Source organism: Pleuronectes platessa, chromosome 21 (genome assembly GCF_947347685.1).
Source record: "Pleuronectes platessa chromosome 21, fPlePla1.1, whole genome shotgun sequence".
Taxonomy (NCBI): domain Eukaryota; kingdom Metazoa; phylum Chordata; class Actinopteri; order Pleuronectiformes; family Pleuronectidae; genus Pleuronectes; species Pleuronectes platessa.
In genome coordinates this window covers 2,103,836-2,126,582 of record NC_070646.1, presented here as the reverse complement: position 1 = coordinate 2,126,582, position 22,747 = coordinate 2,103,836, and the positions used below count along the sequence as shown (strand labels likewise).

At 45.7% G+C, this 22,747-nt stretch overlaps 2 protein-coding genes across 2 annotated transcripts in view; one reads left to right on the top strand and one right to left on the bottom strand.

The window, feature by feature from the left end:
- The first annotated feature begins 917 nt into the window (after positions 1 to 917).
- LOC128426414 (zinc finger protein OZF) lies at positions 918 to 3,374 on the top strand. The gene has a single exon (XM_053413267.1). It carries the CDS (start codon positions 1,061 to 1,063, stop codon positions 2,453 to 2,455), a length of 1,395 nt encoding a protein of 464 aa, XP_053269242.1. The 5' UTR covers positions 918 to 1,060; the 3' UTR covers positions 2,456 to 3,374.
- Positions 2,933 to 22,747, bottom strand: part of LOC128426415 (ankyrin-3) — an 88,308-nt gene continuing 68,493 nt past the window's right edge. The window contains exons 37-45 of the mRNA XM_053413268.1: positions 13,962 to 14,036; positions 12,327 to 12,458; positions 12,071 to 12,214; positions 7,591 to 8,245; positions 7,299 to 7,473; positions 5,898 to 5,981; positions 5,436 to 5,675; positions 4,634 to 4,705; positions 2,933 to 4,468 (exon numbers count right to left, since the gene is read on the bottom strand). Coding sequence (XP_053269243.1) covers positions 4,658 to 4,705; positions 5,436 to 5,675; positions 5,898 to 5,981; positions 7,299 to 7,473; positions 7,591 to 8,245; positions 12,071 to 12,214; positions 12,327 to 12,458; positions 13,962 to 14,036 — 1,553 coding nt within the window. The 3' untranslated portion in view covers positions 2,933 to 4,468; positions 4,634 to 4,657. The remainder of the gene's footprint in view (positions 4,469 to 4,633; positions 4,706 to 5,435; positions 5,676 to 5,897; positions 5,982 to 7,298; positions 7,474 to 7,590; positions 8,246 to 12,070; positions 12,215 to 12,326; positions 12,459 to 13,961; positions 14,037 to 22,747) is intronic.

Sequence of the window (22,747 nt, the reverse complement as noted above, 5' to 3'; positions counted from 1 at the left end):
CTGTGCTGCAGAGGAGGATGATGAAGATGATGAAGATGATGAACACTGGTTTGTAAATGTTCTTCTGTTGTTCATGTTTCAGTTCAACAACTGAAAGCTTTTTATCAAACTGTTTATCTGATTAAAATATTAATAAATATCCCTGAAAAGGTTTTTAAAATATTTAGTTTTAAATACAACAGGTCTTCTCTCTCATATTTATTCATATAAATCGTTTATTTTCTATTATCAATCAAATTATTATTATTATTGAAAGATTGATTCGTGTATTGACTATTTAATAACTTCTTTGCTCTTTAAAATATCAGAAAATATTAAAACCTGTTTATAAGTCTGAGGCGACGCCTTTAAAAGTCTGTGATTGGATGAAAGATTATGTGAAGCAGCAAATATTCTCATTTGAGAAGTTAAAATTAGACTTTTGACTCCATAAAAGGAAAGATTCATAAATCCTCAATATGCAGTTTCCATTTATTTTTGTGTCAGTTAACTAATTGATTGTGAATTGTTGAAGTGTAACAGTTGCCAGAAAGATTTGATGTATATCCTGCCATTTGAAAACTGTGCATGCAGCTGAATTATTTTTGAAATTCGGGACTTTGAGTCGTTTCACTATTTTATTTGATTGTTGTTTATTCTCTACTTCCTGCAGAGTGGTCAGCCGAGCACCAGAGGGCGGTGGTGCACAAGCGTCTGTTGGTTGTGGCCGATGACATCGTCCGGATCCTGGAGGAGATGATGAGTGAGTATGATGCGGATGTTTCCTGTTCCCATGAAGACGTTGAGCAGCAGCGCCCCCTGCTGGACGTCTCGTTGAAAACAGAGATGGACTCAGGTACGTTCCACACAAGTCAAGGTTATTTATTATTTGCTCACACACTGTGTGTTGAGGCTGAACTCTCCGACCTCGTCCTCAGATCGACTCTCTGGGTCGGACGTTTCCTCTGAGCAGCAGAGACGTGAGCAGAAGACATCCGGTTCAGGGCAGTTTAAAGACGCGTCCACGGAGACGGACTCTGATGTGTCCCACAGTCAGCCGTCACATCTTCACCCAACAGCGATGGTGGAGAAGGGCACCTCCACGCTGATGGAAGCAGAGACTCCCGGGGAGCAGTGTGTGCTGCCACCTAGTGGCCGGGAGGTCCTGTCGTCAAAAGACTCAGAAGCTGGGAGTGAAAACAACGACAGCAAGAAAGAGCTGAACGATAAATCACTCAATTCAGACACGAGAAGAACTTTTCCGAGCCTGAGGACGACAATAAAAACGCACAATAGGAAAAACACAACAACAGACAGCAGTCCCACTACAGGACAGAGCTGCTGCAGAGTGTGTGGAAAGTTCTTCCGCTACAAGCGCTCTTTCCTGAAACACGTTCTCCAGCACGAGCACAGCACCGAGCAGTGTGGAGTCTGTGGCAGACGCCTGGAGGCCGACGACAGCCTCAGGCTTCATTTACAAACCCACAGAGAGGAGAACATCTGCAGAGTCCAAGCAGGCGACAAACTGTCGGAGGCAGACGCCGAGAGCAACGTGGGCGACAGTGACGAGGACTGGAAGGACAGCGGAGGAAGTGACAGCGAGGACGTGGACAGCGATAAAGACGAGACCAAAAAACGAGGGACGCAATCAAAAAGTCACGCGTCAAACAAACCCAAGAAACCGAGGTACCAGGATTTACCTCACGTGAAATACTGCTGCAAAGTGTGCGGCCGGTCCTTCTGCTACAGAGCCTCTTTCCTGAAGCACGTGCAGGAAGACGAGACGGACACGGACCTCTGTGGCGTCTGTGGGAAACGGTTTGCGACTCAGGAGAACCTGAGGCTTCATCTGCAGACGTACATCAGATCCAACGACTGTGAGGTGTGTGGCAAACACTTTGACGGCCACCAGCAGCTGGAGATGCACATGAGAACCCACACGGGGGAGAAGCCGTACGTCTGCAGCGTGTGCGGCAAAGCCTTCGCTCAGAACGGGAACCTGATGGGTCACATGAGGAGGCACACGGGCGAGAGGCCCTACGTCTGCAGCGTGTGCGCTCAGGGCTTCAGCTCCAAAGAGAGCATGAGGGACCACGTGAGAATCCACACCGGGGAGAAACCGTTTCTCTGCAGCATCTGCGGGAAAGGATTCCGACAGAGGGGCACCCTGAAGACGCACATGATGATCCACACGGGCGACTTCCCGCACCGATGCATCATCTGCGACAAGAAGTTCTTCAAGAGCGGCGGGCTGAAGATCCACATGAGGTCGCACACGGGGGAGAAGCCGTTCCTCTGCAACGTCTGTGGGAAAAGCTTCACGGCGAACAGCTCGCTCAGCAAACACATGGGCGTGCACGAGAGAGAGAGAGCGCACGGCTGCAGAGTGAGAGACAGACGGTCCTCGAGGGACGAGGACATGAAAAGACAAGTTCAGACTCACGGGGATGAAGCTGCGCAGAGGACGAGTCTTTAACGCTGAATCATGGACAGACAGAATATATATATTATTGGTTTAAAGATTCTGTTTCCCATCTTTCCACCTTCTTATAAATGTCCGTGCAATGTCACAGGCTCAGTTTGATTTATAATCATGGAACAGCTTTTATCATATTTGTATTTTACATATAATCTTTCAACAGTTTATTATTTAAAATAATAAATAAATGCAGGAAACTCTTTGAGGTCTTTAACGATTTTTTAGATTCAACAATGTCCCTCAGCTGTTTCCACACTTCAGCGAAGACCCAACAGAACCTGTTACGTGATGAAAACACATTTAAATTCTCCAGATCCAGATGAGATATCTTAAGGTCGTTAAAAGTAATCGGATACATAATGTGATCATTTAGTTACCTTCACACTTTCTTTGATACCTTCGCTGTTGAGGTTTGTCCTCGGTGAAAAACCTGTAAAACGATGAACAGGGAGAAACCAGACAGACTCACACACGTGTAGTTTAAACACAATTTATTTTTCTGCTTAAATAATTACTTGGATCATCCAGTGTAAGCTATGTCGGTTCATCATACATGTCGGTACCGGAGTTATCATCAACAATGGATTCTTACGGTGGCTTTGTATGAAAAAAAAGACAAAATGGAAAAATAAAGTAAAACAGATTTACAGAAGAACAGAAAATCCGATATTTTTAAATGTTTGATCAACACTGATTTATTTTGTGGTGATTTTTAGTCGTTAATAAAAAGGATCAGCTGCGAGTGACGGGGTTAAAAAAAATGCAATTCTCTGTTCTAGTGTAAAAGGAAATAAAGATAGAAATCATCAAACCTTCAAAATAAAACAGTCCCCTTGTTAAAAAAACCACAGCAGACGTAAAAGCCGACACTTCTAGTTTGATAGACGAGACACAGGAAGAGGTTTTATTTAATGTCACACACACACAGGGGGGGGGGGGGGGGGGGGGCTGCGAGCGGGATGGAGCTGAGTGCAGGTTACGTTCAGGGACACTCAGTAACTTGCTGAAGCGTAAAAATGAAGCTTTGTTATTTTGCTGCTTTAGTGCGGAGTGTGTGTGTGTGTGTGTGTGTCTGTGTGTGTTATAAAAAATTAAAAACAGTAATAGATGACAGGTGGTTGAGTTATTGTGACAGAATTACCAGATCCCATTACAGTGCGTTGAATTAGGGCAGAAACGTAAAAAGTAAAAGCGTTAAAGTAACCCCGACGTCCCATGCAGCAACATCATCATTTGAGAAGCTGTTTAAAGAAACGTCCGTTTGAAATCAAGCAGGTTTTTTTTTGTTGTTGTTGTTGTCCCATTTTGTTTCCCATAGAGTTTTGTTTACTGGTTTGCCTTTGGGAGAAGAGCACGCCATCAACCTCGGTACAAACGCATCCACTCTGCGAAGCCTCAACTCAAATCAGTGCATAAACAATCTGTGAAGCTACTGATTAACTTTTTTTTTAAAAGATTTTTTATACAGTGTCATTTATATACAACAAAATCCCCCCCCCCCCCCCCCATTTACTATTATATCTCTTTTTGATTTTTTTTTTTCAAAGAACAACGTGGTACAGCCCAACACGGGGGGGTCCAGGAGGAGAAAATAGACCATATAAGGCGAGTGTCTGAGAAAGAGAGAGAGAGAGAGAGTGAATCGCACGTCTTCTTTTAGTTCAGTTCCCCGTCGACGTCGTCTTTGTCCTCAGACGATTCACGTTCAGTCGTGAAAGACGACAGAAAGTTTCCAGCTCACGTCCGGCGTGCGTGTCCTTGGGGCGTCGCCTCCCGGACAGTGAGAGAGTGAGTTTTGGTGACATGCTCATGCGAAATCAAAGGAAAGTAACTTGTTGTTTTTTTGCGTCGTCTCGTGGAAGAAGACCATGCGTCGGAGAGGGGGGGGGGGGGGAAGCGTCAGACACGTGATTTGGCTGATTGACAAGGCGTCGTCTTTGTTTTTCAGGGACTTGAGTCCGTTTCTCCTCCGAAGGGCGAGAGTGGTGTCGCAGGTGGACGTCCGAGGACCTGGAGGAGAAAAGAGATCACACATTTTAAAATCTGCAATATGGATTAAGGCCAAACATGTGACTTCAGAGGGCATTTTGACCTTGAACTTTGACCCTTTAACGCAGAAATCTAGTGAAAGTCTTTACATAATTTGTGCGAATGACCCTGAAAGTAGCTTCTCACCAGGTTCAGTTCAGAGCTCCACAGTTATGACTGACTCTTCTTCCCTTGTTTCTTGTTGCCGCCGTTTCCAGACTTGAGAAAGACAAACAAATGGGTAAAAAGAGACGGAAAGAAGAAAAGACAAACGTTAGCGAGGTCCTAAATGTGACGGAGGTGTGTTAGTGAAGCTGATTCAACTCGGCTACTGTGCGTGGACACACCACAGGCTGGAGAAAGAGTGGAAAGACAAGAAGGAAGAAAGTTGAAATGACCTCTACACGTCTCCAAACCATGGACTGTAAATAAAGATGGAGGACATGACAGCTCCTTATAAGTGAAGCCAAATCCTCTAGATCCCCCCCTAGTGGCTGGCTGTAGTATAGGTCGTAAGCTCCTCCATGTTAGCAGATTTAGTTTATCTGTTGTCATCACCCTGATGTACTTGTTTGAAGTGGAGACACGTCGTCCATCTTTGTTAACAGTCTATGTTCCAAACGGAATCGAACACACGCTCACATCACTTTGTGTTAAAAGGGAGAAAAAACAGGGGAAACGTTTGTAAGATTAGTAATTTTCAGGTCCAATCAACAAGCTGACGAGGCTGTTGGTGGACGTGGTAACACTAACTGCTGCAGTGCACTACAGAGGGAACACACAGCACCATACAACCACTGCACACTACACAACAAGGACCCGGCAGCTCTGTCTCAAACACCTCCTCTGGCAGAGCTGGGTGTTAGTCCAGTTACAGTTCATGCAGGTGAAAGTGATCCAGAGAAAAGCTCAGCAGGACTAAAGTCAGACGCTCGGTTTTAAATCCAACCTCGGGTTTCCCTCTCTGGGCCTCCTCTCCAGACCTCTCCGCCTTGTGACCCTGTCTGGAGCGTTTCCCTCTCTTCTTGCCCTTCCCCCCCGAGGCTCCTGCTCCAGGAGGAGGAGAAGCAGCGTCTGCTCCACCTGTTGCTACACCAGCACCAACACCAGCAGCACCAGTAGCACCACCACCACCAGCGGCTTCTCTTTCCTCTGAGGAGACCACGCGGCGCACAACCTTTCTGATCACCTGTAGGGGGCAGAAGCATGTCATGGGGGGGGAAGCAGGAGTTTGTGAGGAGAAATAATAGACAGAAGGATGAGGGAGGGGAAATTAGAGTGTAAGAGGTGTGTGTTCAAGTGTCATGGTGGTACACTATTGTGTGTGTGTGTGTGTGTGTGTGTGTGTGTGTTTGTGTGTGTATGTCTGTTTGTGTGAAATGTGGAGGGTGGAGGGTGATGATGAGGTTACTTTTCTGGTGACCAGATTCCCGTCCTCATCTGTGAACTGCTCCTCCGTCACAGACTCTCCAGGAATGTTTCTGGCCTCCTCTCCCTGAGGTGAAGTTTTGAATGAGGATGGAGGGATGGGTGAGGAGGATGAGGAGGAGGAGGAGGAGGATGGAGGGAGGGAGGGATGGGTGAGGAGGAGGAGGGAGGGAAGCACGGAGGGATGAAGGTAAAAAGTTAGGAGGCGTATTTAATGGGTGATTCAGAGATTTGATTGACAGACTTTAGCATGCCTGCAACAGCTGCTGTGAAAATGAAGAATAAGTGGATTTTCATTCATCAACAAAAAATAGATTCTGTTCTGTTTTTCTGAAGTAAACAAACACGGCTCAATCTCCTTATGATTTCCATCTGAACAAAATAAATAATCAATAATCCACCAGGCAGGAAGCAAAACCAAACAGCAAACACCAGGGCAGGTAGAGTAGTGACTCACAGCAACAGGCGGTGAGTAGCACTTCATGCCACAAACACAAACACACACTGTGTCGTCTTTTAAATCACTCTTAAAGCAACACTATCTAACTGTGACTGAGCAACAGCGCCCTCTGCAGCCACACAACTGAAAGGTGGACATTACCCATGATCCCCGGCTTCCTGAACCAGAACCCTTCACTCAATGAACCATCAAACTCTTACTCTATTTGGAAACTGCTAAAAAAGTTGTGTAGTGTTGCTTTAATGACCAATTTATGAAAGTTGATTTGTTAAATCTATTTCCATTTATCCTAATAATATTTAATTTGTATCCTCCTGTAAACTTTTCTGCATCTGCCTGAACATAAAAACTATTTAATGGTATTGGGACTAAAAGTAAAAGTTCTTATTCACACCGTTGAAATGAAAATCCACTCTGACACTTTGTCGTCACACTGACTCACAAACACTGCAGCTGCAAACAAACAGTTTCAACGTCTCTGTCTGTCTCTGTGACTCATTCTGCTTCACACACCACACACAGAGTTGTCGAGCTTGATGCGAGCGCACTGCACACTGACTCCAGCTCAGCACACACCGGGTCTCACACACACCTTGAGGATGACCCGTCTGCGGAACACCCGGGTGGTGACAGTGGTCTCCTCGTCAGAGCTGGACTCCTCAGCTCTGACACTCCCCTGACGAGCAGCGCAACATTAATGTGTGTTTGTGTGTCAGCTTAACACTTTGTGAGATTCCTTTTTAACAGGAGACACATCATGCTCCTATTACAGATTCATCATTTTATTAAGGGGAAAGGTTTTAATGCTGCAATGGTCAGAAAACATCACTTTCCATTGCTGCAGCTCCTCTTGTCAGCCTCTGTCTGAAACTCTTGGTTTTAGTCTCTTCATATTGTGCACGTATATTGTCTTGACGCTCTCACCTGGACTTTGTGCTGGGACCTGTCTCCGGCCTCGTCCCGTCCTCTGCTGGGTCCCGCGGTGCTGCTGTCCTCCTTCCTCTTGGCCTCCTTCTCCTGAGCTACGTCACTGTGACCTCCGTTCTGTCTGGAGGTCGGAGGCGGCGGCTGCTCCAGTGAATCCGCCAGGCTGTCAGGGCTGGTGGGTGTAAAACACAGACAGGAGATTTATTGAGCCTCGATCAGAAACCCGCTGGTCTGACAGTAAACGCTGGTGTGTAAATCTGAAGCCTGACAGGATGAAGCCGGGTCCTACCTCCCCCCCTCGGGCCCCTGAGCTGCTGATGACTCTGCGGCTGCGTCGGACGTCTCTCCTCTCCAACCTGGAACTGAACACACAACTTTTTCTGCTTGCCGCACTTGTTCCAGGATGGCGTTCACCCTCTCCTCCGTCATCTCCTCGTCCTCCAGGCCTCCCTCCAGCTTTATGTCCTCCAGCAGACTCTGCAGCCTCTCCTGGGTCATCTCCTCCTCCTCTTCTTCCTCTTCATCCTGCCGTCCGTTCCCGTAAAGAGAGTCTGAGGCAGCACCTGCTTCTTGGTGTTCCTCCAAAGCAACATCTCGCCCTGCCTCCGTCCCTGTTCCTGATTTCTCTACTGTTCTTCTGTCATTACCTGGCCTCTCATAAGAAGCCACTCCCGTCGTCTCTTCCTCTCTTTCTCTAGCGGTCAGGGTCGTGTCTTCTGCCCCAACGATGGGGGGCTCCGGGGCACAGACGGTCGGGGGGGTGGTGCTGGAGGTACTGGTGGTCTGTGTGAGCGAGAGGTCGCTAGGTCTAGTGAGCGTGGTCTTGCTAGGGGAATCTACGCTAAACTCGCCTTCGCTAAAGAAGCCTTCTGAGCGCAGCGGGGTGGGGGGCTGGTAGTTCAGGTCTGTGGGGGTTTGCAGCTCCAGATCTATATTGTGGTACCCTGGGTGGATGGCAGGAGTAGAGGATTAGAGGATGAGGGGGTCGAAGAGGGGGGAAAGATTTAAAACAAAGAGGGGAGGAAAGGAGGAGGGGAAGGAGAGGTAGAGTGGTGGTGAGGTGATGAAATGACAAACACTTGGAACATCTAAAGGTGCCATTTGTTCAAAAGTCACACAGGTTTGATCCCAGAACAGTTTAAAAGCTTTTCAGTATAAACGAGCTGTGAACACAACATGGACAAACTCACTTTATAAAGTTAAAGTTGCCAATTTTTACACATCCTGCAGACGTGAGTTCTATCAACACTAAAGGTTCAGTCCATAAACTCCTGAGGAAAAAGTTCACTGACGTTATAAATCAAGTGAGAAGTAGAGTTAGGAATTATTTTCAAAGCAGTGGAGTCGCCCTCTGCTGGCCATTTGAGAGGATATACTTTCAGGCACTTCCGCATTGGCTTCACTTTCAAAGAGAGTTTAAAACAGAGTGATATATTGAACCAGCTTTTATCCGGTGGTCAGAACCACATCTTTAATAAATGCTAACGTTGCTTGATGTCTGCAGGATTGTGTAAGTTGACATGTCAGCGTTCAGAGCTCATAGAGACAGCGTGTGTGACAGCTGAACCATCACAGCAGGGACGACACATGATCACATCACAAGAAGATGGAAACAGAAATGAAAGTCAATAGAAAATATAGAAAATATAGAATAGAAACTTCACATATACTGTTTTTTTTTTGTTTTTTTGTGTGGAAATTCATAAAATCAATCACGTTGCCTGGAGAAGTTCCTCAGGAAGTGAAGGGAGTTCCCCAATTAGTCAGAAAAGCTCTTAACTTAAGACCCGGAGTCTTCGAGCTCTTTGAAACGAGCTCAGCCTCATCGACTCGACAGTTTCTGCAGTTAACGAGCAAAAGCTTGAGCAGAATCCAGGTGAATTAGTCGTGTTGATTTACACAAAGAGGCAGAAGAGGAGCAGAGCGTCTAAATGTAAAACTCAGGGACAGAGCGATCCCGTCTGAAGTAACGAGGGACTCCCGGGGGTAGGGGGGAGGGAGGAGGTGAGGCGGGAAGAGAAGGGGGAGGTGGAGAGGGGTGATGTAGCGGAGGAGGAGGAAGAACAGGGGAAGACGAGAGAGAGGTCGGAGGAAGAGAGGAGGTACAGATTAATGAGGTAGAGGGGGGAGGAACGTTATCAGAAGGAGAAGATGGAAAAGGGGGAGAGGAAGGAGCAGATGAGGGGAGGGGGGTGCAGGAAGAGGAAGGAGGTGGAGGTGATTTTACAGGTGCATGATTGCGAGGAGGGCGAAGAACGAGAGGAGGAATGGAGGGAGGCGGAGCAGAAAAGGGCAGATGGAGGGAAGAGGGAGGAAGGTGAGGGGGAGAGAAGAACAAGGAGAAGCTTACAGGAGGAGGGGTTGAGGGGAGAGGAGGGGAGTAAGGCAAGGTGTAGAAGTGAGGGAGGACGGGAGCGACAGGTCGGAAGTAGACAGGAGGTGTTGAGGGGGGAGATGGGAAGAAAAAGACGGAGGAGGGAGGAGAGGAGGAGGTGATGGAGGTAGAGGAGGGAGCAGCAGGGAGAGGAGAGACAGGCTGAGACGTTTGAGGACACGGGAGGAGCGTGGGAGATCTGAGAATCTTTGGAACTACGTCAGTTATCACACAGAGAAAAGAATAACAAATAAAAAACAGACACAGAACAAGTGTTAGACGAGACTCGGATGGAAAGACAGACGTGAGCGTGTGGACACCAGTTAATGAGCAGACAGTGGAGTGAACATGTGAGTGAGGAAGACGTCTGAGAAGCTGCAGAAGCGAAGATACTGCCACACTCACGGGATCTGCTTATCTCAGCTGATAAGCAAGACAATAGGCTTTAAGGTGGAGAGCAGCAGAAACAGAGTGAAACCCACACAGCGTCCGTCAATCAGCAAATGTTAGCCATTGTTTGAAACTAGCCGGTTAGCTGTGGTGTGGTTATTTGCTTTCGGGAGTTAGCCACTAAGAAGCAAGAGGAGGAAGAGGAGGAAGAGGAGGAGGAGGCTGCTGGCGTCAAAGCAGGAGAAGCTGCAGCGGAGCGTCGGGGGCCGGGAGGCTCGGAGGAACCCAGGAGACGACAGCTACAGATCAGCTGACAGCAGTGACACAGAAGCGGAATCATACACTTTGAGAAAAAAGGGCGTTTCGTTTTCAACCCTCTTTGAAGTGTCCCCGGAGGACGAGCACGTCCTCGTCCACGTGGGTCTCACGGAGACACTCTGGGACGAGTTGAAAAGGCTCCACCCGTTTGAAAGTGTGCTAAAAGTGTATTGTTATAAAAAGCCGACAACATCCGAACAGGCAGCCTCTCACACAAAGCCAGAGCCATGCATCGTTTATCTGTTTGTGTGTTAAGTGTCGGGTTCATCTTGACACAAAGATCAACTTTGCTCCAGGTTTGAATGAAGCAATCGTTTCACTGATCCTTGTGTTCAGATGAACTTTTTAAAAACCTGGTTTGCAACGAGGACCATTTCAGACATTTGCCTGGAGAAGAAACATTTTTATAATGTATATATTGTTTGATATTTGGGCAAATTGGTAAGTCCAACTACAGCTAATCACACTTTTTGTTTGTAGTTTACTTCTGGATGTACAATGTTCATACTGAAGTGAACGTGAACATGTGATGATTCTGAATAACAAGCGTCTTTTTTCCACGAAAAGAAAAGTTAAAATATTCTTTGAAAAGAGACATATGATGATTTTTCAACCAGTTAAATAACCTGAATATGAGCAGAATGTTAAGTCACTGAATTGAGCAATTTGTGATATAAATATGATCTATACACATATGTAAGTACTTTAACTGCTGAGTAACTACACAGCTCAAGTACAGCTCCAGTGGCTCATGTGATAACTTTGCCTCAGAGCTTGAAACCCTTGTTCCAGAGTGACAGGCCGGCTGCTTCATGAAATGTTATATTTTATATCGAGTTTTCCTCTGCGTTCTGAAATCGTCCTCATTGGATCCGTCAAACTCAGAGAAAGAAATATAGTGACTGCCACATTCAATTTTCATTTCAGAGGAAAGAGAGAAATACAGAAAGAGGGATGAAAGGACTTCATACTGGTTAAAAGCAAGCATGCCATCACTATAGATTAGTTAGGATTAGTTTTTTTTATTGTAAGGGTTTAAATAGCAACGGACACAAATCGATCACAGGGAATAAATTTGAAACCAGTAAGGAACAGATAAGACATCAGGAGCCGGTGCCCTCACCCAACTGAATAATGTGCTTCAGTGGTTTCAGCAATGGGATCGATGACATTGTTCAGATGGGACAGAAGCACCAGTTCACTGGCAGCTTAGTTTCCTCAGGTTCATGCTTTTTTTTCTGACATTTTTTTAACACATAATAAAAAAAGTCTCATGCACCCAAACTGGTACAGACTTTCCTTGCACTTATCTATATATCAATATACATATACATATAGATATATAGATAATCACCCGAGATATCTTTTTATCACTTTCCACTCATGTTCCAGTGACTGAGTGCTACGGATTAACTGCCCAGCGTTGGAGAAACCAACAAACCAACTGGAGTGACTGCATCATGACGACGACTCTACTGCTTCTATCGGCTGATGGTCCGTTAGCTATGAGCTCAGTGAACCTGCTTTTTCTATTGGCTCCTAATTTTATACTTCCACTGCTCGGTTAAGCCTGATTGGTTCTGGGTTTTGTTTCCCTGACTGTCTGGCTGAGAGAGGAGGTGAAGAAGGGTGAAGGGATAGACTGAGAGATAGACTGAGAGTTCAGCTAGGGTGGGCTACACTTTACCATCGGACTGATCCGGGAATACTGCGTTATCATCGGCAAAGCAGCGTGTGCCTGAAATGTTACCGTAGTCAAATATGGGCCCTTCCAGCAAAGTCACAATATCCAACCGATTGATCTTAGTCAGCACCGCAGTTAAAGCGTCCGCTGCAGGGAGAAGCAGAGACATCACATCAGGGCCTCGACACATCAAATACAAGTAGATACTGGTTATGAACGACAACACACACACACACAGACACACACACACGTTGCTTACTTGTGGCATTTTTACCATCCCTGTGCACCCATTTCTTTAGGAGCATGAAACTCTGCGCTGTCAGGGAATTCGGGTTTTCCACTCGGATGTAGTTGATTTCATCCACAGGGAATTCCATCTCCCTGGCCAGCTCTGCAACAAACAGCCACAATTAAACACAATTATAATTTTTCTCGAGAAAGTCAAAACAGAAACTCTCATTTCTAGTGAGATGACTTGTGCTAAAAATGTCGACACTGTCTTTTATCACCTGTCAAGTAACAGATGTTCTGTGTTAGTGCCTGAAAATCCAAAACACAAAAACACTACTACTATCCTCTTTATAAAGAAATAATAAATATGAATAATGCACAAATACCGAGTCTGCTGTTTAAATATGAAACATATAAATTAGTTATGTGGAGGAAAGGCTGAGAGAGAGAAGAGGAAAAAACATATATCCAATAGATTTCTTTCGATCTTTCTCTCCTTTCTTCTGTAATGTACGTTTACATTTTTCCCTTTCTTTACATCTTTTATATACATAATAGTAGAAGATGTACATGTTTGAAAATCAGGGCTGTCTGGTTACCCCACATAGGGATCAGATAAACGTTATCTGACATAACTGTGGCACTGACAGCATTTCCGTGATATGTGTTCAAACTTTCCCTTGTATTTATTTCCTTCGTGCTCGTCACTAAATAACAACAGCTGCCAAACCCAGTGTGAAAGAAGCTGAGGGCGTGAACCTCGTTCAGACGAAGGCACAAGCTGTAAATCTATAAACCGTGAGAACATAATGTTCAGCAGATCTGCTTGTTTCCCTGCAGCTCTGCAACAAGCAACACACGTTAAATATGGATTAGCATCCTTTCCCCCGACTGAGCACTCACTCACACACGAGTACTCGGGCTCGTGCACACTTTAGAGGATGACAGCGCAACCCACTCACACACATGCACGCAGGCGTGGGGCAGTGCTGCAGTGCAGGTGGAGGCTCGGACTGAACTGCAGAGGCCACACCCTTAAACTGTGTGCAGAAATACCATCAGTCTGTTGCTCTTAGAAACACTCCAACGCAAAGCTAGAGTCTAGATACACGTCTATACAACCCTTTAACTAATAAAAGAAATAACACATGGATTATTTTATACATTTTTGGGGCTTTATTCCAAAATATGTCTCTGTTTAGATTTCTAAGATTAAATTAAGAAGTTCCACAGCGATTTGAGTTTTTGTAATTCTCCTGTTATTTCCTACTGGGATGTGAATGTGTATTGATGATGATGATGATGATGATGTACAGTTTGTGACTAACACTAGTGCACTATCACTGCAGCACTGCTGAGTCAAGACGTTCTATACCAGACGTCCACCAGAGGGCAATAGACACTGTGAAACTGGTGGTTTGAAGGCTGGACTGAATCCAGCTGATTCATGCACACTGGGCGTTCTGTATAATTCACGAGATGAATCCTCCCTGTTAGAAACCATCAGTATCGTATCCAGTGCAGTGACTGGAAATGAATAAAAGTGCGTGAGTTTGAGTTTTAATTCCAACGCTGCAGCTTTTTTTCTTTTTGTCCTGATTTCCATAATAGATAATAAATCCTGCTTGGTGCTTGTTCTTGTGGTCGACGTGTGTGAACTCACCGGTCCAGCTGAGTCCGAGGTGGTCGGCCACTATGGCCATGCGGAGGTCTGTCCTCTCACAGGGACTCTGAGGGCCTGTGAGCAGGGAGGGGGGGGCAGGACACAAACAGTTAAATGAGGTTCTTTTAAAATGGCTGCAGAGGGGAGCAATGATATTTGATGGGGAAAAAAAGAGAGTGGGATTGTGAACTAAAGTCTGATGTGGGCTGTTTACATAGATGTGGTGTCATTATACACATTGAAGACCTGGTGGGTGGAGCTCTTTCTAAATAAGATGAGTTTCTGCCTCTTTTGCCATTTATTGAGGTGATTTTAATGTTTAACATAAAGACCAACTTTAGCTCACTGTCCCATGATTCACCTTTAAAAATAAAACAGACAGATTTTCTGGCCAGACAATCCTCAACGATTAGATTTAGATACGAATGTTTGTTAATGGGACTATTCAACATTGGAAAGCAGAAATATACTATATTAAAGGGGACATATTCAAAAAAGGAAAAAGCATAATATGCCTTTAATCAACTCTCATCTGCCTGTTCAATATGAAGCTGGAGCAAGGAAATGGCTTAGTTTAGCTTAGCATAAAGACTGGAGACACATGGAAACAGCTAGCCTGGTTCTGTCTAAGGCTAAAAACAACCCAGCACATTACCACCACTAACTATAAGTTATATCTAGAAACTAAACCATTTATGTTAAATGACTTAGTCTTGAGAAATGTAGTAACTACTGTTTTCGGGCTAACAAAAATGAGAAAGCAGATTTTGAGAGGATCTGTGAGGCCAGAAAAGAAAAGAAAATCACACTTACACAGTAAAATGTACATGTTTGATGTTCAGTAGAATTAGTATTAGTAGAAGTAAGAGTTCAGCGTCAAAGACTCTGGTTTTCACATCACTAACAACACACAATCTACCACCAGGCAACATTCCCTCCCACTGGAAAAAAACAATTCACGGCTTTAAACTTGAAATCAAAAGAAATCCAGCGGCACAAGGTTTATTTTTCCCTCCAACGTAGAATCGACACCATCCTCGTGAGGCTGACGTTCACGATGATTGTCAAGTTTAGTCGCTGAATTGTTTTCGCAGTGAACTCAGAGAGCAAAAGGCACCACCCAATAATATCTACAGACCAGGCAGGCAGACCAGAAACACACACAAGGTCATATTCTTCACAGACGGTCATTTACAAGTAGGTCCTACTCATGTCTAGAGTGGAGGTGAGGGGTGTGGTGTCATGTGGTGAGATGCAGAACTACCTGAGTCTTGGTGTGGTATGAAACTGAGCATCTAGACTCGTGTGCTTATTTGCAAACCTTTGCTGACGCTGACTGACATTGCACTTCCCTGTACCTTTTTCTGTACACCAGAGAAATCACTGTCCTCTGTAGTAAAGCTTTCATTATTATTTCTAAGAGGTAGAAAAGTAAGAGGGTAACTGATTTAGAGTATTTCTCCTCCAGTCGCTGACTCTCCGTGTTGTAGCCTTAACGTCTAAATCAGACAGCACAGGACACAGATAACAAGAATGACAGGAAGAAGTGACAGCTACACTCACGTCACATCACAAACCACCCACAACGGCTACATGCATCTCACTGAGAAAGTAGAGTATAACAAGTTTTTAGAAAGAGTTTACAAACTAGTCTGGTTCTCCGTGACAGGAGCCTTGATTGGTTGATCAACCTGACTCCCTTCCTCCTTCTGCTCTTGCTCCTTTTCTCCAAGTGTCCGCCTACTCTTCCTCCTCCTCCTCCTCCTCATCTCCCTGCTGGCCTGCTCAACCTCAGCTCTCACATCTCTAGCAGATGGTGTTGGTGTGGTGGTGGAGGTGGAGGTAGAGGTGCGTGAAGGGCAGGAGCTTCTAGAGGCTCTAGATGGCTCTGACAGGGACGTGTTCCTGGTCGTGCTGAGGCTGCAGCTCTCTTCGTCCTCAATGGGCAGTGTTTTCCCCTCTAAGCTTGTTTCAGCCTCCTTGGGAAGGGTTTGCTTCCACTCACTGGCTACCTGGCTGCTACCAGACCTTGGTCTGACATTTTTTGAGACCACTACACTGTTTTTCCTCCCAGTCTCCATTGTGCTACTTCTACCTGGGATTTTAACAAAACTATATCTTTGCTCAGTGCTGGATCTGCTTTGAGTTTTCTGTTTACTACCCTTAGTAGTTTTAACGCTTCTATCACAAACAGATTTTATACTAACCTGTTTCTGTGCCTGAGAACATATGGGGTATTTAATGGCTTTCATTACTGGGATTCTAGATTTAGGAGATAAATCCCCAAAGGGGTCTGATCTTTCCCTGACTCTATGCGTTGCCCCTTTCCTGTCTTTGAATTTAACAACATTTTCTTGTGCCTTGTCTTTCACTATTGGTCGACTAAGGCTGCATAGCTTGTGGCTAGACACCCTCACTGGTAACCTAGACTTGCATATCTGGGGTTTGACATTTATGGCTCTTGTATTTTTTATTGCTACATTGGGACAAGCCCTGGCTTCCCTGCTGTTCACATCTAGCTGCTTGAAGGATGCTTCTATCCTGCTTATCTCCTGCTGTCCTGAAGAGGACAAGTTGAACACTGTACTGCCAGCCCCAACCATGACTGAGTGGTCAGAATGGGAGACAGGTATATTGCTACTGGTACTGCTCCATGTTTGGGGATTGCTTATCAGTTGTGAAGGTGCAGATGAATGATCTGTGCTTTGGTAGTAAGGGATCTGATTACCTGAGGTCCAATCCAAGTCCTCTCTTTGCTTGGACATACCTGAAGGAAGTGTGTGATTTGAATAATAATCGGTAATAATGTCTGACGCATTAAAATTAGAACAATCTATATAGTTTGAGGTTACAGAATAAGAACCATCTACAACTGAGCCTGAGTTCATGTCGTGAGAATTATTAAAGGTGCCTGTTCTACATTTACAGCTACTATCTGAAGAATCAGAGGGTTTATCAGAGGACATCTTGAGTCCTGTTCTAAAAGTGGAGAATTTCAGATCAGTGTTGGAAGTCGAGCCTCTGCATGTGCTGTAGATTGCGGCCGGATTTGATATTTCTAGCTGGACAGTGGTCGTCTGAATAGAGACTTGAGGGGCTGCTGAGGTATCTGTAGCATCCTGAGAACTAAACTGGTCTCTGTCTTGTGAGGAGGCATCTATCTCATAGTCCCTGACACTGTATCTACCCGCCGAGTAGCAATGCTCACCAATCTGAAAAAACTGCAGCCTCTCTTCCACCATGTCCCTCTTGCTCATGTCAATTGCACCACTGCGTGTCATCTCAAACATCTTCCCTTCATGGAAGGGGAATGGATTTGGCTCGCTGGTCGGTGTGCTATCGTCCGTCGGCGTTCGGGCCGGGGTCGTGTCGGGTGTGGTGGCCTGAGACTGTTCATCCACTGCTAGTCCAAAAGGCTTAGGCTCACCACTGCTATCCCGTGTCTCTACCATGTCAACGACTTCCTCCGCTCCACCTTTACTGGGCCAGGGGTCGAAGTCCAGCCCCTTGGTGGCAACAGTCTTAAAAGGAGAGTTAAATTCCTCCTCTAACTTATAACTAAAGTAAGTGTCTGAAAACCCCTCTTTATCTGAGGATTTTAGTTCCTGACCTTTAACCCCACCGTTAATAAACTCATCAGGATTACCACCATTCAAGGGGGTATCTTTTGGACAAGCATCCTTGGGACATTCTTCTGGGGTTTTCTCCTCCTCAATAACTTCCAGTTTGGACTGGGAGAAACAGCGGTCTGATGACCTAAATGAGTCTGTCGCCCAAACATCTCTCCGGCTGTCGGGAAGACCAAACAGCCGTGCATCCGCCTGCTCGCACAGGCCGTCATCCTCATCCTGAAGTTCATATCCGTCTAAGGAGTCTATCTCTGTTGCATCTGTGTCATGAGAAAATTCAGCTGTTGTGGCTATTGAACAGTCTGTTATTGATTGGTCATTTCCATTCTGTTCATATTCATCGTCCTCTACTTTGCCATTGGAACCACTGGAGCCGTTGGTCGCACCATTCAGTTCTTTGCCATTTCCATTTTTGTCATGTTTTTTAGATTTAGATTCCCTCTCCTTCTTCTTGGCCTCCTCGTCCTCCTGCCTGAAACCTAATTTCCTACAGGGAATTGGCTGGTAGATTGACTTATCCTCTTCATCATTTGACTGACTGTCATCTGATCCGGGGGGAATTGGGGTAGGGGGTTGGATTCGTATAATGGGTTCGGTCAGATGCAGATGCTTGTCATGTTCTTCTTGTAAGTTTACCTCCATCATTTCTGAATCAGCCTCTGACGAGGCACAGGAACCTTTCCTCTCTGTGTCAGATATTTCTGAAGCTGAGTCCAGAGGGGGAGGAGGAGGGAACTCAATATATGCAATACCTTTGTCCTTTGAGACTTCCTGATGCTCCTGCTCCGTTGTTTCATAATGCCCACCATTGCTTGCTTCTTGCTGGTTGAACAGTATTGCTAATTCCTGTCGGTTATCATTCATTTCCATTTCTTGCTTATTAGCATTAGCCAGGTCTGCTATGGTGCTAGCTGTCCTTTCTGGCAGGGCCTCTGTAAAAGAGAAAACAGTGTTGCCTTGTTCATCCCCCTCCGATTCCTCAGATAACTCCAGGATGGGGCTAGGTTTCCCTGGTATGTATCCCATGAAGCCATCAGGGGTCCTGGTCATGAGGTCATAGCTGACTTCTTCAGAGCTCGGGGTCTCGGGGGTAAGGGGGCTTTTCCCTGAGCTGTCTATGAACGACACCTGTTCGAGCGTGTCATCGTCTGGGCTTATGGGGCTGAGGGCTGAGTTTGAATTTTGTTTGACAGTGTACAGTGCTCCTTTCGCCTCCCTCTCCGCCTGCCTGCCCACCTGGACACTGACATACACAGGTAGTGTTTTAATGCCCTTGAAGTTCTCTTTGGTTGTTATCGCAGCTGGAGGAGTCAGGACATTCCCCAGCATTTCTCGAGGGCTAGTGAGGTTATTGGAGTTGGAATCTCTGAGTGCATTATCTAGAATTTCAATGGATAGATTTTCATTTGTCTTTTGCGGGGTTGTCTCAAGACTCATCTGCACTTTGCTTTTCGCTAATGTCGGTATCTGTGAGGGTTTGGTAACGGTCTGTTTCTTGGTGAGGTCACTTTCTGCTGTAGAGGAGGCTTTTCTTATAGGAATTTGAGAATCTGTCTTTTTTCTGAGATTTTTGTTTAATGGTTCCTCGCCATCTTTTTTGGGCAGCTCAGCTACTAACTCTTTGGATGCAGACTCACTTTTTGTGATTTGTTGATATCTGTTAGTATTACTATCTACTAGTTTGTCAGGATAAACAATAGGTGTCTGACCTTTCTGAGCTGTATTGCTTTCTTTAATTTCCTGAGAAACACTGGAATGAATCTCTCTCGCTTTATTAGTTGCTTTGTCAAACTCAACTTCACTAGTTTGTCTTTGGATGGAAGCCTCTGGGATGTTGTTATTGGAAGGTTTGTCTCTTGTATGTCTTTGGGCTTTGGGTGGAGGTGTTAGAGAAAGTTTACTCCTGTCTAATGAAGCACATTTGTCTTTTTCAACATCATTTTTCATGCTATCGTCTTCTGATCTATCAGACAAATTTGACGCTTTTCCTCCTTCAAAAAACTGTAAAACGGGAAGTTTGCTCTCCTGTAGTTTTTTAACTGAAGGCTTCGGCTGCACCGGAGGAGGAATTTTGGTCGGACTAGACTGACTTTGTTTCTGAGCCTCAGATTCAAATTTCATCCTCACAGAACTGACGTTGGATGTTGATTTTACGTGAGAGGGAGAAGACGGTGCAGACTCACTGGTCTTAGATTGTTGTGTGATTATACTTTCACTAGACTGCACTGTTCTCTGAGGGCTGCTTGGTAAGCTACAACTTTTCTTTTCAGTTATTATTTTAACAACGGAGGGCTCTCTGAGTTTGCTTTTAACTTCCTCCTCAGCCCTAGGTTTCTGCTGTATTTTCTCAGGGCTACCGCAAGCTGAACTAGGCCAAGATCTGTTCTCCTTTACCTCCCGTCTCACTGGCTTTTTCTCAGGGGACTGCAACTCATCGTTGAGCTTCTCAGTTTTGTCTCGGAAGAACTGCGATACCTCACTGAGTTTTTCTTCAGCTTCCTTAACAGATTGGTCCACCCTATCCTCATACAGGAGCTTATCCCTGCTTCTGTCATGTTTATCCTCTGTAAATCGCATCCACACGGCATGCTTGGGGCTGCCCGGCTCTGTGGAGTAATGAAGCACTGTCACCTTGTCAAACTGAGATGGGTCATCCCTGTGCACGAATTTTCCAGATTTAGCCGACCCATCTTTTGATGACTTAGAGACAAACTCTCTTTTGGGGCTTCCTCGCTGCTGACTCATGCTATTAGAGCTACGGCTACCGATCTCTTCGGAAATAAAGTGGTTTCTGTCGGTCATCCCTGTTGAATCCTCTGTGTCAGAGTGAGACAGGGAAGACGCGTCAAGTTTTTCTGACAGAAGCATTTTCTCCGCAAACTTATATGACTCTCCTCTGATCTCTGACAGCTCATCATCACAGTATTCTATGGATTGCTGGCTCAATAGTTTAAGGGCTCTATAAGAATCATCTGCCATCAGCTGAGCGGAGCTTGGACGACTGTCTTCCTCGTGTGACACCGGGGTGTTAACTCGGGATGTGTCCAGAAAAGTCGGCAGGGATTCTTCGGCAGTAAGCTCCTCTTCTTCCTGTTGGACCTCATCGTAATCACCAAGTTCCCTAATACGATCGCCTTTGTAGACATAAAGCTCCGGGTGTTTTTTAGTTTCCCTAAAAATAACCTCAGTCGGCTCGGCTGTGCTGTGGCCCTTTTCGATATGAACCTCAATTATTCTTTCGACTTTTGGTTTGGATTTATTGTCTCTGTCTAGAAATCTGGGAGTCAACTCATCGCCCTTGACAGAATCCTGACTAGCCTTGTGTTCAAAAAGCCCGGCCAGCTCTTTAGATGGGTCCCTCCCTGACTGGAAAGCTTTCATGATATCTCTGACCGACATACCTTCCTCTATCATCTCAGCAGCATCGGTCAGTTGGGGCTTGTGATAGACCATTCTAGTGGTAGTAGTAATATGAGTTTCCTCTTTGAGACACATGCTTTTGTTCATCATGGAGTCCTCCTCTGGTATTTTCATCTGTAAGGCTTTGGTGCAGCTTGATGTAGCTGCATCTGGAGCTAAAGAAGGGGGGGCAGATGCAGCCTCCTCCATGAGAAGAGGCTCAAAAGGATCATCAGGATGCTCATAGCTTCTAATGTGGACCACCTCGGTCCTGGTCTCAGTGACACAGGGAGGGATAGGGGAATCTGTGAATAAAGGCTTTGGTCCTGTGCTCTCTGCGCTCTGAGGAGCGGAGGGTGTCTTTTCACTCCTCGTCTCAAACCCACTGTCTGACAGGGGACTCTTATCTTGCTCGTGAGACAGGTCCTCAGGAGACTCCAAAATAGACTCCGAACCTTGATATGACTCTGTTAGTTTGCTCAGGTCCTTCTCTGAGGGAGACCGTAGCATGCCTGAGACTGGTGGAGGCATTTTGAGTTTGTGCTCTTGTATGGACATAGATGGCTTGAGAACACGTTTCTGTTTCTCTTCGCCTTCCCTTCTTGACTCCTCCTCATGCCGACTTTTCAATTCGTTCATTTTGGAGACAGAGTTGGCCCCCATGTCGTTTGTTAAATAATCTACCACTTTGGCCAAATCTAAGTCTTTGCTTGACATGGAGTGTTGCCTGAGACGGAGTGTGTTTTCCTCAAATGGAGGGTAAAAGTCTGCGAAAGCACTGCTTTGTGCCTCGTCAAGCTCATCTTTGGAAAATTCCTCCCATTCATCCTCTGAGGCTCTCTCTCTACTGACCATGGTCCTACGTTCACCCATGATATCTTTCTGTAATATCTCACTGACTTTCGCTAAATCTTCTTTCACTTTCTCCACTAAGGTAAATGGCTCGTCATCCTCTAGCTTGGGCTGTTTTGGAGTTCCAGTACGTGATGTCTGAACAGTTTTGGCGGCTGTCTGTGTGTCTGTCTGTAAGATAGCTGTCATTCTCATCAGATCCTCTTTCATGTCCGCTACATCTTTTAATATCTCCTGGTTGGAAGTTGCTGTTGGGTGGATGATGGCTGGTGTGATAAACGGTGGGGATTTCAATTGGGAGTTTATTTTTGTTGTGGTGAGACATGAAGACAAAGAGGACGATGGGAAGGAGGCACGAGGGGAATCCGGCAGTGCCATTTTGAGAGATCCTGGCCCTGATCTGACAGGAGTCTCTGGGATCATGTTGTGCAATGAATACACCGGCAGAGTCACTGTATTAGATGAAACTGTGGAGCTGGAAGAGTTAGCTCCAGATCTCATAGAACCATAAGCAGAGCTTGCCGTTGCAGATCTACGTGAGGAGGACCGTGATTTAAGAGTGCCGTAGCCCGAAACAGAGCATGTGTCTATAGCTTCATTTATAGCCGCACTGACACCAGAGGTTGCCGCATGGGTGGTGGCCTGGATCCTCTCCTGTAGACTGCAACTCCTCTCAGAGAGAATACGAGAAGAGGTGGAGGAGGATGGTGTGGAGGAGGAGGAGGAAGGGTATTTAACAGGTGAGACTGATCCATTCATCATTTCTGAATGCATTTCTGAGGAAGCAATGGTTGTTTGCCCATTTGAGGAGAGAGATGAGAGCGTTGATCTCCCTCCTTGGGATGATAGTGTTGAATCGCCACAGGTTTTCAAAGAAGACATGCTGGAGATGCTTTTAACAGAAGG